General features: G+C 52.4%; 1 protein-coding gene across 3 annotated transcripts in view; it reads left to right on the forward strand.

Moving 5' to 3' along the window:
- NAV2 (neuron navigator 2) overlaps positions 1-12,752 on the forward strand; it is a 375,174-nt gene that overhangs the window by 342,596 nt on the left and 19,826 nt on the right. For all 3 annotated transcript variants that reach the window (XM_036258164.1, XM_036258163.1, XM_036258161.1), the window contains 4 exons: positions 6,072-6,225; positions 7,582-7,744; positions 8,479-8,576; positions 10,628-10,723. In XM_036258164.1, the coding sequence (XP_036114057.1) occupies positions 6,072-6,225; positions 7,582-7,744; positions 8,479-8,576; positions 10,628-10,723 (511 nt within the window). The remainder of the gene's footprint in view (positions 1-6,071; positions 6,226-7,581; positions 7,745-8,478; positions 8,577-10,627; positions 10,724-12,752) is intronic.

Consider the following 12,752-nt stretch of genomic DNA (forward strand, 5'->3'; position numbering starts at 1 on the left):
TGTCTTGCCTTCATAGGACCATGCACGCACCCTTGGGTGCTTTAGGACTGGGGAGATTGGAAGAGAAAAGAAACAGGCTTTTGTTCTGGTGGCCGCGTCATGGAGGCTAATTAGTAGGTTTACCTTGGGCAAGTCGCGTAACCGTTGCTTGCCTTTCTTTGTCAAGTTGGGGTAACGGTTGTCGACTTACCCTAAGGATTGAAAAGAGAGATGGATATAACAGAGCTGCAGCCGTCTTGCTAAGCCAGGAGGACGGTGCTACAGTGTTGGCAATTTTTGCTGAAGTCCTGATTCATTTGGATGACAAGGCGTAGCGTGATTACCCTTTTCTTGTGCTGACTCTCTGAGGTCAGCGCTCAGAAATTGGACGTTTAAAAAAACAGAGAGCCCCAGCCAGTACGACTCAGTGGTTAGAGCACAGCCCCTGCACCGAAAGGCCGCTGGTTCGATTCCCAGCCAAAGGCAAGTACCCGGGTTGCAGGTTTAATCCCCGGCCCCAGTAAGGGCACATGTGGGAGGCAACCAATCGACGTGTCTCTCTCATCGGTGTTTCTATCTTTCTCTCTCTCTCCCCCTTCCTTTCTAAAGTCAATACAGAAAAAATATTAAAAATAAATATATAATAAATAAAAACACAGGCCCAGATTCTAAGGGCAAGAACAGGTCAGGAGAGGCATGGGACGGACCCAGGCGGGAGACCCAGGTGTCAGCGGAGGAGGCACAGCTGGCTTCCTGCAGCAGCGAGAAGGTTCACCGCTGCCCCTGGGGCTGATTCCGTGAGACCAGGCTCAGGTCGTCTGCGGGGACAGTTACCCACCAGATGAGACAGTGCCTGGGAGAAAAGGGCCACCGTGCCTGGGGGCCGATGACCACTGCGCTGAAGTGAGACGAGGGGGGTGGCAGCAGATACCTCAGTTTCCTCGTTGGTGAAAATGGGGTTCCTTACGTCCACCTCACTGGGTTCATGTGAGGGCCAAGTCAGATACCGCGTGTGAAGGGCGTGCTTCTTCCCGTTCCGTCCGCCCTCGGTCTCAGGAGTCCAGGTGTGTGGAGCGCCCCCGAGTCCCCTGACCCAGCCAGCCAGCCTGCTGAAGACAGCAGACAGGGGTCCCGAAACCAGCTCACCCGGTGGGAGCAGGAAGTGCGGGTGAGAGGGTCGGCCCACGGTCCACTGAGCCGGTCTCTGTGGCAGGCCAGCTGCACTGACCACGTGGGAGACAGGCAGTGGAAAAGGAGGCAGAGCACAGGCCCCGACCTTTGAGCAACCCCACCACCAGTGAGGCCCTGCTGGGGCCGTCATTACACTTGATCAGATTAGCAGCCCTCTTCCCTCGGGGAGCCCCTGGCACGAGGGCGGCCGCAGAGACATGCGCTTTCGTTAGGGGTCAGGGTAAAACCTGAGCAGGGGCGGGGGAGGAGCCCTGAGGACGGGACTCCAGGGTCCTGTGTTGTCGTGTGGAGGAGGAGACCAACGATGGAGAATGCCGGTCCTCTCTGGTGTGCAGGGTGCCTCGGCTAAATAAAGGACGCGTTGCCTGTGGCTGTCACATAATGCCGTCGGTCCAGGCCTCCCACTTCGTTGTTTCCTGACCAGGGCCAAAGGAACGCCTCACCTCTGCTCTCCTTATTGACTCAGACTGGGTACTCCCCTGGGTGAGCAGGGCACTCACTCTCCAGAGGTTCTGCAGACCAAAGAGGATGTTGATCCCCACCCCTGGGGGTTGGGGACGGCTTCTCCCACTCTGCACTTCACTCTGTGCCGGCCCCTTTTCTTAGCTCCAGTGACACAGTGTACGAGACAGATCAAGTTCCTGCTCTGGTAGACCCCACATACCTGGGGGAGAGACAGTGCCGAGGGCGCATGCTCGGAATGAAAATGGCTGTTGGGATACAGAGTACCACGGCAGCCACGTTAGCGGGGGGTCAGGAAAGGCCCCTCTGAGGAGGTGGCAGTTCAGCTGAGATCTGCATGACAGGACAGCCGCCTTCAGTTCTCTCTGGTCAGGAACGCGAGCTGCTGTTACAGACTCGATCCCGCAGCTCAGGGGCTTTACACATGAGTGTTTATCTCGGGTTCACTCCAAACTCAGTGCGGAGATTGCGCGTCAGCCGGTGGCCGGCCGCGGGGTGATGCAGTCTCCTTCCACCTTGACCAGCTGTCCCACAGGGCCGAGTCCTCTGCTGGCTGCTCTGTGTCCGGCCAGCAGGTGGGGGAGGGGAGAGTGCAGAGGATGCTCCGGAGGGTTTTATGGGCCGCATCTGGAAGAGACACATAGCACCTCCTCCCACGGTCCACTGAGCAGGACTCAGGCCATCCCACCTGCAAAGGAGGATGTGCAGTTGGTGGCCGGGAGGGAAAGGGCAGGGCAGCCTTCTAACCTGGGAAATAAGTAGCACAAGGAACCTAGGGCAGGAACAGGACTGGGGTGTCTGAAAAAGGGGGGTGGTGAGCTTGGCGGCCACATGAAGGGCAAGTGGGAAGCAAGGCCACAGAGATAGACAGAGTATAGAACGTGAGGCTTTGAAGTCCGTCTGCATCTGAGTTCATATGTGACGAGAGTTTTAAGCAAGGGATGTGAGGTCTGAAATAGTGTTTTGCAAAGATCAGTCTCTGTTTTGTGAATAAGGACTATGTCGGGCACAAGAGTGGAGGAGGGGAGCTCACCGAGGAGGCTGACCATGCACGCCCCTCCTCCACTGCCTCTCTGCACACTCCAGTCACACTCCCCACCTCTAGCCCCTGCCCTTTCCGGGCCCCTGCTGGCACACTATCCCACAAGGTATTCATTTCCTGCAGGTGGCTGCTCCATGTTACCTTCTCAGGAAGGCTTTGCCTGTGCATCTTGCAAAAATCAACACCCGGGCCACCGGCCAGCACCAGCCATCATCCTCTCTCCCCACTCCCATGTCGTTTATTACCACCGCAAATATCACTGACCTGTTATGTACATTTTTCTTGGTTGTTTTTCCTTTGTCCCCACCATCCTCCACCCCCCTACAGAATTCGACAGTCTAAGCTCCATGAAGGAGCTGCTCGGTTGATTTTGCAGACATTCAAATATTAGGAGGAATGAATGAGTGACTGATGCTAGTGGTGAGTCCTGGCTAGGTTTAGGTTATATTCTGGAAGAAAAGTTGAAAGCACATGGAAATGTTTGCAACGCCAAGGAGACATTCCCAGGAGAGGCTAACCAGCCCAGAGTTCGTGGGGGTGTGGATTTGGCAGACTGCACCCATCGATGGAGTTGAAAGCTGGAAAACTGGAAGGCTTCTCCAAGGGGTTGGATGGAGATGGAGAAGAGCCAGAGGGGCAAGGACTGAGCTCTGGACGCTCTGATATTAGAGGAGGAGAAAGTAGAGCAGCCAGTGAGGGGGGAGGAAACCCAGAAGCAGAGAGAAGAAACTGTTTGGGGCAGGAGTCCTAGCCGGGCCTAGTGCTGCTGGGTGGCCACTAGGTTGAGGAGAGTGGGATGCACTCAGCCGTGTAGGACTCCAGAGACCATCTCTCCCTCCAAACCACTTGCCCACAGGGATTGGGCGCGGCAGACTCCTGGCTCTCCAGTGCTTTTCGGACATTCCACAGCATCCATGCACACTGGAGATGTTTGTTTTGGGTTTACTTTTCCAAAAGGTGGGCAGAGAGCAAAAATGCTTCTTTCCACCCTTAAGGGTTTGTAAGAATGTGCAAATCTCCATGTAAAAGGGTGTTCAAAGAAGAAACCAGAGGCAGAGGAGTCGGAACCTAGCAAAGGCCCTGCCCTGTGGGCAACAGGATGGCGATGTAGGAAGACAGTGTTCCCCACTCAAGACAGTTAACATGAGGCATCCCCAGCCCTGCCTTCCAGACACGATAGCAGGAGTGTGCTGGGGTAACCTGTTAGGGGCAGAGTGGAAGAGATTTACCTCTGGTGCCTGCAGCATGCAGGGGGTGACTTATCAGTGACATCACAGAGGTCTGGTGCGGGAAGGAACCAGGGAGAAGGGTCTGCCTTGGGCAGTAGGGATAGAACTACTCAGAGCCGCAGAAGTCCTTGTTTTCCCGTCATCTCTGTGTTGTGGGACGTCCCTCCCGTGTGGCCTTGCAGTCCTGTGTCTCTGAGAACCGGCCCATGCGGAGGGTGCCCTGGAAGGCCTTGTGCAGACTGTCTTCATTTTGGTTTGCCTCCCTTTGTGGACTCATTGGGCAAGCTTTGCAAAGTTGTCCATGCTCTGTATTCCAAGTGGGTAGGTGCTGAGAAATTACCGTTTCTCTTGCTGAGAAAGCATTCGAGGAAAAAGGTACAGGCCACGGGAAGGGGACTGGAGCTAAGTGACTGGCTGTGGGGTACAGACAGCCTGACTGACACCGCATGGACCACAGCCGGCTACTCTGCAGTGCATCGGAGCCTTCGCAATCTGTGCAGGGCACGTTTGACTAAGACCAGAATGTCACGTTGGAACTTAGTTCAGACTGTACTCCACTTGAATCGGGAAACTAGAGTCCTCTCAAGAAGCAGCTTTTGCAAACTCCCAAGCCCCAGAAAGCAGGTCTATAGTTAAACCTTACAAACCACGAGTATTCAAAGTGCAGAGCTGAGGGGGGGAAGCGATGATCTGATTTCTAAAGATATTTCTGCCTCTAGCCCTGAGTCTCAAATCTGTTGGCCTGAGTTACTCATAGGGAATAATTATAACATTTTAGGAGTCCATTCGCGGTTCCAGGAGATTTGAAATGGAGAAGCTTCCTGGGCTTCTGACAACTCCACCATCGGAGGTGGTTTTGCTGCCTTTGTATCTCCCACATCAGAATAGTTCAGGCGCAGGTCAAGAAAATAGCCACAGAAAGGTTTGGCTCTTCAAGTATTAATTTTTCTTCTAGCCTTCCTGCCCCCGAAGTACAGTTACATCTCCTTTAGCAATTATAAATGGTATGCTTTGGCAGGTAACATTTCCACACCCGCGACCCGTTGTACAGGTCAGGTTTTGCTTGGCCCCAGATCCCGGGCTTGGGTTTTATGGACGGACTCGCGTGATTATTGCTGCAGAGATCACATGTCCGCCGAGCCTTTCAGGGATAATCAGCTTCAGCTTCATAACGTTATGAACTTGGGATCGTTTGTTTTTTGGGGTGTTTTTTTTTTCTTCCCTTCAGTCCAAGAAAGTCAACTGTCTCTTCTGGATCACCCCTCACTCCTGTGATCTCTCGTCCCCCGAACTTACTCTTAATAGAAGCGTCTTTCCTAACATTACAGTCCACCATGACTTTCATGATCTTCCATTTTGTGACGACTTGCCAGGTTAGCTAAGAACAAACTTAGCTGAAGCACATAAGGAACCAGCCGAGAAGGACCACCTCTTAGGAAAGAGGGGCTCAGCGGAGTCCCGCAGGCCCCTTGACCGAGGGTGCAGCTGGGAAAGACAACCGACCACACTGCCACATACTTTCCAGGCTTCCGTGTCAGAGACCCTCTCTGCTCCCTGCCCGAGGCGTGTCTCTTCCCTTCCGCCAGCTTATTGAGCAGTGTTGGGGGAGGGGGTGGAAGAATGTTGCTCCCCAGACACTTAGGGGAGTGGGTTTCAGTGAGGAACAGAGCTGACTCCATCCACCCGTATCTTTAGGTTCCTTTCTTTTTATGGCAAATAAAAATCACCCCCTCAGCTGCCTGACCCTGGAGTATCTAATCTTTAAAACAGTTGACCTCGTTTCTCTGAGTGAGTGAGATCTCGAGGGCCATGTGGTGTCATTATAGGGGCCCCGCTGTGTACATATTGGCAGGGCGGTGGGGTCAAACTCCCAAGGTTACTGCTCCCTTTTGCTGGCTCTGTTTGTCCTTAGATTATTGAAATTTTGCTACAAGGCACACAACAAAACCATTCTGATTGCCAGAGCTCCGCAAAGTTAGAGAAGTGTAGAGTGTAGAGAAGCCATAAAATCTGTGCATTTCAGGTGTTTTGGGTATTGTCACCAGGCAGCTGTTTGTACAGGGTTCCTGCTGAACCAACCTGATGATGGACAAGGACCAGTGGTCAGCTGAGGCCTGAAAGGAGGTGCACTCAGAGCTGCCTTTGTAGTAACCTCCTTCCTCCCCTAGAATCTCCGAGTGCATGGACAGTGAGGCCGAGACGGTCATGCAGCTGCGGAATGAGCTGAGAGACAAGGAGATGAAACTGACGGACATCCGCCTAGAAGCCCTCAGCTCTGCACACCAGCTAGACCAGCTCCGGGAGGCCATGAACAGGATGCAGGTGAGAGCCCAGGAGCGTGGGCAGAGCCCAAGGCTGCCTGGGAAGGGCTGGCCGGCGGCTGCTGCCCGCCACACCCCAGAGCTAGTGCAGAGCCTGGTGGCAGCCCACTGCTCTCCTAGCCTCTTTCTCTTTACCGGCAGGCCCCTCGTGTTGCTCAAAGACCAGTCTTTTTTTTAGAGAGAGAGAGATAGAAACATCGATCGGCAGCCTCCTGCACACCCCCTGCTGGCACTTGAGCCTAAAACCCAGGCATGTGCCCTGACCGGGAATCGAACCGGGGCCTGTCAGTCCATGAGACGTCGCTCAATCCACACTGACCTGTCTTTTAAAAGTCTACGAGTAGCCCTGTCTCTCCTCTGTGTGAGACTCTCAGTGGCTCTGCTGTTGCCTCCTGCACGTGTCGCCGTCTCCTTCACCTGCCTCCAAGGCCTCCTGCAGGACCCTTTCCCCTTAGTCTCCCGCCCACCACCCCACCAGCTCCACTCTCTAGACTCTCCGTCCTCACCAGCCAGAGGGAGCCCCTGCGCTCCCTTGGCAGGCCCAGGAATGCCTGTTCCGTATCATTCCTCCGCCGGGATGTCTTTCTACACAACCACAGGGGCCCTTCCCGTCAGGCTCAGCCTGACGCCTCTTCCTCTGCGAAGCCTTTCCAAGTCCTGCAGCTGGAAGAGTTGGGGTCCTCGCCCGAACCCCACAGGTCTGTTCGTACAGCCCTCTCACCTTCTGCCCCGGGTTGAAGGCACTTGGGTCTTCTGAGCTATTCTTTTTTGCTTCCCTTTCTCCAGATACAGCACCAGTGCTTAGCACATAATAGGTTCTTTATAAATAGAATGAAAGACTTCTGTGGGTTTTTCTAAATGGGGCCTCACTGGAAAGCAGCATTTCCCAAAGGAGGTTCCATGGAACACTCCTTCAATGGGAGACTGTGAAAGGAAAGGAAAGCTAGGTCCTCGATCAAACATATTTGGGAAATGCTGCACACTGTGTGCCCCTCTCAGATTCATAGCTCATTCAAGGCTCTGAGAAGTCCTGCAGTAAAGAAATCTGTCAAACCCAGAGTTGCTCAAACCTCTTAGATAAGACTCCTTTTCACTTACCCCTCAGACTTCGGGAAACATTTCCGGGGCCTTTCAAAGGCCAGCTCTCTGAAAGGTCGGACGGCCCACCCCCGCCAGACAGGTCTCGTGTACACAGCAAAGGCAGCAAACCCTGTGAATCTCTCTGCTGGTGGATCTTGCTCTGCCTCGACTGGGCTACCGGCTCCACCCTGCAGGGGGCTTCCAGATCCCTGCTCCAGAAAAGGCGTGTTCACATTCTGTCCACCCAGTAAAGGAGCTTCTCACTTGTTCTTCGCAGAGTGAAATAGAGAAGCTGAAAGCTGAGAATGACCGGCTAAAGTCGGAGTCTCAAGGCAGTGGCTGCAGCCGGGCTCCCTCCCAGGTGTCCCTCTCTGCCTCCCCGAGACAGTCCATGGGCCTGTCCCAGCACAGCCTGAACCTCACCGAGTCAACCAGCCTGGGTGAGTGGTGTCGCAGGGCTGGGGGCAGGGGGCAGGACAGGGCCTGCAGCTGGCACTCCAGTCACTAAGCCAGAGCCCCAAGATAAGCAGATCCACAGCTCAAACGGGGAGGCAACAGGTGTGCGTGCACCGGGGTGTGTGCGTGTGTCTGGGTGTGTGTCTGCTACCAACATGAGCCCAGCCGTTAGACTGCTGTCATGCTTTGCTCCAGCACCTCCAGTTCTCCAAGCCATGAGCTTGGCTCCTCCCGCCCACCATGCTGAGTTCTGTTTGATCCATTTTAAGAGGCTGACCTGCAAGCTGAATGCTGCGTATGAACCTTACGGCAGCAGCTCCCACCTGGGGCAGTGGCTTGGTCTGTGGTCTTCCTGCCTTCAGGCTGGATTCCAGGCTGGCGCGATAACAGCAAACCCGGCCTAGGTTTTCTTTGTAAGCGTATGGAGGCCGCCGCTTTGATTTCTTATCCATGGCGCTGCTGTTGCTATTTTGGTTGCGTCTCCCACGCACTTCCATCTGGCAAGGTACATCGTCAGCCTGCTGGTTCCTTGGTTGGCCCACCGTTGGTTTCTGTGGTTGCATTCTCCATGCTGCCCTCTCCCCTCCTCGCCATCCCCTCCTCCCCCGCACCCCGACACCTGGTTTGTCCCGCTGCTGTGCTAGCAAGCAGCGGGGGTGTCAGGAAGCCGGCTTTGCTGTCCCATGTGCCTAAGGCTGTTGATGTTTTCCGTTCGCAGACATGTTGCTGGATGACACTGAATGTTCGGCTCGGAAGGAAGGAGGCAGGCATGTTAAGATAGTTGTCAGCTTTCAGGAGGAAATGAAGTGGAAGGAGGTTAGTTGGATCCCTCCCCCTGCTCTGCCTGTCCCTTCTCCAGGTAGAACTACCTAGCTCAGTGATGTCACCATCAAGCCCTGTAACCTCAGCACGTAAGGTGATGTGGAAATACTACTAATGCTTTCCTTCCCTAACCACAACCCCCGCAGCGTTTCGGCACCATTGAAGTGAGCGGACAGCCCTGCCCTCTCTCGCTTTGGGAAGTCTGATAAAGAGGAGTAAAAATGGCCCTACGGTCACTTTCAGGCAACTCGCTAAACACTAACACTACTCAGCAATGGCTTTCCTCAAGTTAATGTTCCCAAAGCACGTCGCAGGCAGCTAAGCACCTTGAGCACAGAAGCTGCAGAAACACGCTGGCCTATGGCACCCATGTTATGCAGATGTCAGAGGGTGGAGTGGACACTGAGCGACAGAGGTGGCCAAGTCTAGGGAGCACACAGGTGGCTGAGAGTGGAGCCAGGGGGACATCCTGACTCACCAAGGCCGGGGTTGGAGAACCTGAGTTTTCTGAGTAGTTTCGGTTCTCTTCCAGGGTCTCAGAGGCCGTATCCCCAGCAGCCACTATTTTGGGGTAGAAGTAGGGATTGAACAACAAAGTTGATTTGGAGTCATTGGTTAAATCCAAAGCATGCTATGAATGACCATCTCACAAATAAGGGGGGCAGGGCTACATGAGTCGCTGCCTCAAGTTCCCTTCTGTGTTTTGTTTCTTAGTTCTTAGCCTTCGAGCCAGTGTGGCGGTTGTGTCTCTGAGAGCTCGGGGACCCGTAGCACCCATACAGCGTCTGAAGCCAGACCTGCCTTGGTCAGGGTTTCCGCTTTGTGGCTGGCTCTCTCGTCTCACTGAAGGGACTAAGCCCAGAACGTTAGGGCTGCCAGGGGCTTCAGCATGATTCAGCTTAGAAAGATCCGACGAGGGGCTCTGCGTTCCGAATCTAGCTGGCAGAGTGATGGGCTGGTTGGGAGAAGTTCATTCTTAGAAGAAATGCAGGTGATACCTGTGAGTGTGTTTTAGTCTAGTGATGATCAGAGTGAGCAGATAGATTTTACATTTTACTAAAGCTTACAAGTCACTTTAAAAACCATATGGTTCTGGGTCACCACAGAAGCCAGATAAGGTTGGTCGACCAGATGGCATTAGCTCCATTTTGCAACTGAGAAAGCAGAGATTCAGGCATCACTAACTTAAGGTAACAGAGCGAGTGACAGGGCCAGACTGGTGCTCTTCTCTGCTGATTTTGCTTAACTGCCAGATACATCCCTCCCCGCCCCACCCCACCACTCACCTGACTCTGTGTCCTATGAGCATGTCAGATATTTAAAATCCAACAGAATGGAATGTTCTCTTAGCTTCTCTTTCATCAGAGTAATTAGCCCCCACTATGCAGAGTCCTGTGGGCAGAGATGAAAAAGATTATTTTTCTGTAAACTTCCCAGAGTTTTACTAGTTTTCTCAATTGAGCGCATTTTAACTTTTAGTTAGAAGAAAAGCAATAACATTCTTTACAAAAGAAAAAACAGAAACATATTCTATCCTGAAGGAGTTTAAGGTCTAGCAAGAAGACAAACTTAATTTACAAATAAGATGGAAATACCTAAAAATGAACAATGCAGAATATGTCGTTATCTAAGTTGTGTATAGAACCATTAAGGTAACGTGAGCCCCGAGCCTGGCGAGTTAATCACTGAAGACCTTCTGGATGAGGTGAGTTTGTGAGTAAGGTTTGGAATAGGAAAAGTGGCCGACAGGATCGGGGAGCGCATTCCAGGCGAGGGATGTGACCCGTGCACTGGATGAGGTTTGCATTTAGTAGAAGGTTCGAGATTCCAGGAAGATCCTCACTTCCTGCCCCACAGGTTGCTGTTTTAGCACTAGACAGGGAGAGATTTTAAGACTATTGCATCTGAGTTATGCTGATGTTAAAACAAATAGGACGTTTATTCCCCTCTGAAACCATTGGTGGAGTTCTGGGACAATCTGAGTCCTTGCTACACTGTGTCAGAGGAGATCCATGTGTTTTTCACGTACATTTTCTTGCCCTTAGGATTCCAGACCACACCTCTTTCTCATTGGCTGCATTGGAGTTAGTGGCAAGACGAAGTGGGATGTGCTCGATGGGGTGGTTAGACGGCTGTTCAAAGTAAGTGTTTCAAGGAGACGGCTGGGCCAGTCCCCCTGAAGCAGGGCCTGGGCTTAGGGGGGAGGGGGTTTGTGTCCTGAACCTGGCCATTTCTCAGGTTCCTTGTGTTGCTGGGACTTGTCCCCTGGCACTCAAACGATCAGAAGGAAGGCGGTAAGTACAGAGTGTTGATCGGCTCAACTGTTCCCAACTGCCCTTGGCTGTCCTTGGTGAGCAGTGAGTCATTTCCTCAGCACTCAGCTATTATTTGAACCTCTGACAGTGGACTGTTAATGTCCAAACGCCCCCTTCACCTTCGACGTGTCCAGCTGCATCTGCTTTGGCGTGTGTGCTCTGTCTGGGGCTAAGACATCAGATCGCCGTTCTTTGTTTCAGGAGTTTGAGCGGCTTGCCCACGTCCTTGCCATCACTTCATTCTGTGATTCGTTTGCAGGGGACACTAACATCTGGTCGAGGGCCAGGGTCGAGGATGTTGGCATACTTATTTTTTTGTTTATTCCGATCACATCATTGGAGGGGTGTTTGCCATAGGAGAAACAACTAATGAGCACTGACGTGAACCTTGAAATACAGTGTGGTTTAAAACAAGCTTTTGGTTATATGCACACATGCACAACCAGTGGACACAGACATTAGTTTGAGGAAAGCAGGAAGAGGGTGGGGGTGGGGAGGAAGGGGGTCAGTGGGGGAAAAAAGGGAGGACATCTGTAATACTTTCAACAATAAAAAACTAAATACTTTCAACAATAAAAGAAGCTTTTGGTACCCTGGCTGGAGTGGTTCAGTGGTCAGAGCCTCGACCTGTGCAACGAAGGGTCATGGGTTTGATTCCCGGTCAAGGGCACATACCTGGGTTGCAGGTTCACCCCTGGCCCCAGTCAGGGCATGTGCGGGAGGCAACTAATCCATGTGTGTCTCTCACATTGATGTTCCTCTCTCTCTTCCCTCCCTCCCTTCCACTCTCTCTGGAAAAAGAAAAAAAAAAAAAAAATATATATATATATATATATATATATATATATATATATATATATCTCCATCCATCCATCCTTGGGTGAGGATTAACAAGAAAATAAAAATAAAAAAGAAGCTTTGGGAACATTTCTTTCTATTGTCCTGAAGTAGGTCAACCGTAAGCGCTCGTTAATCATACCCCCTGGGCAGGGCTATGGACCCAGGTTCTTGGTTCCTGAAACCATGCTGAGCACTTTCCTTACATCACCCCAACTAATTTTCAGGCCTGTGAGCAAGGTTCTATTACTTTCTCACTTAAAGGTGAAGAAAGAAGGTCAGGCTCAGGTTGGGTCACTTGCCCGAAGCCATGGGTCTAAAACTAGCCTCTGTTGATGTGGTTGCAGTGTCCTGGCTTCTGACCTAACTAGTGGAGCCTCCTTCTCGCATCTAGAGCCAGGTGACTTCACACAGAGGAGATTCTGCTCTTTGACCAAAAACTGCTCCTCATCCTCACAGGCCAGTCCGTAGAGATGTGTGTAGGCAGATGTCCACGGCTGAGGGCAGCCCAGTTCTGCTGCCCCGGCCAAGACCTATCTCTGCTGGTGGCCACTCGGACATCCTCGGATTAGACAACAGTTGGCGCTGAGAAGAACGTGTGGGGTGTCACATGTGAGAAAACGAGGCCATTAAAGGTAGAGGTTGGTTATTGGGGTTCTACCACGGCCATCACTAGCCACCTCAAATAGCCCATGGCCCTTCGTTCCAAGTTCACTGACCTAAAACCTTCTGGCCACTCACCTCAGAGGGAAGTCCTTCCAAATCAAGGACACACTTTCCTGTTTAAAACTCCAAGAGCCGCTTTTTTTCTAGCAGCCCTGGGTTTTGCTCCCTTCGTCATCAGTGTGGTCTTTGCTCTGAGCCCAAAGAAGGGGCTGGTAGAGAGGTTTCTTCCCAGAGTTGTTTTTTCATGAATTTTCCAGCACCATTCACAGGTCCTCTGTCTTCAAGGCCTGAGCTCAGGAAAAGCAGCCTGCCTTGTCTGTGCTCAGCTGGTCCAGATTAAACGTTCACAGCG

The sequence above is a fragment of the Molossus molossus genome, unplaced genomic scaffold, assembly GCF_014108415.1.
Source record: "Molossus molossus isolate mMolMol1 unplaced genomic scaffold, mMolMol1.p scaffold_m16_p_13, whole genome shotgun sequence".
Classification (NCBI taxonomy): domain Eukaryota; kingdom Metazoa; phylum Chordata; class Mammalia; order Chiroptera; family Molossidae; genus Molossus; species Molossus molossus.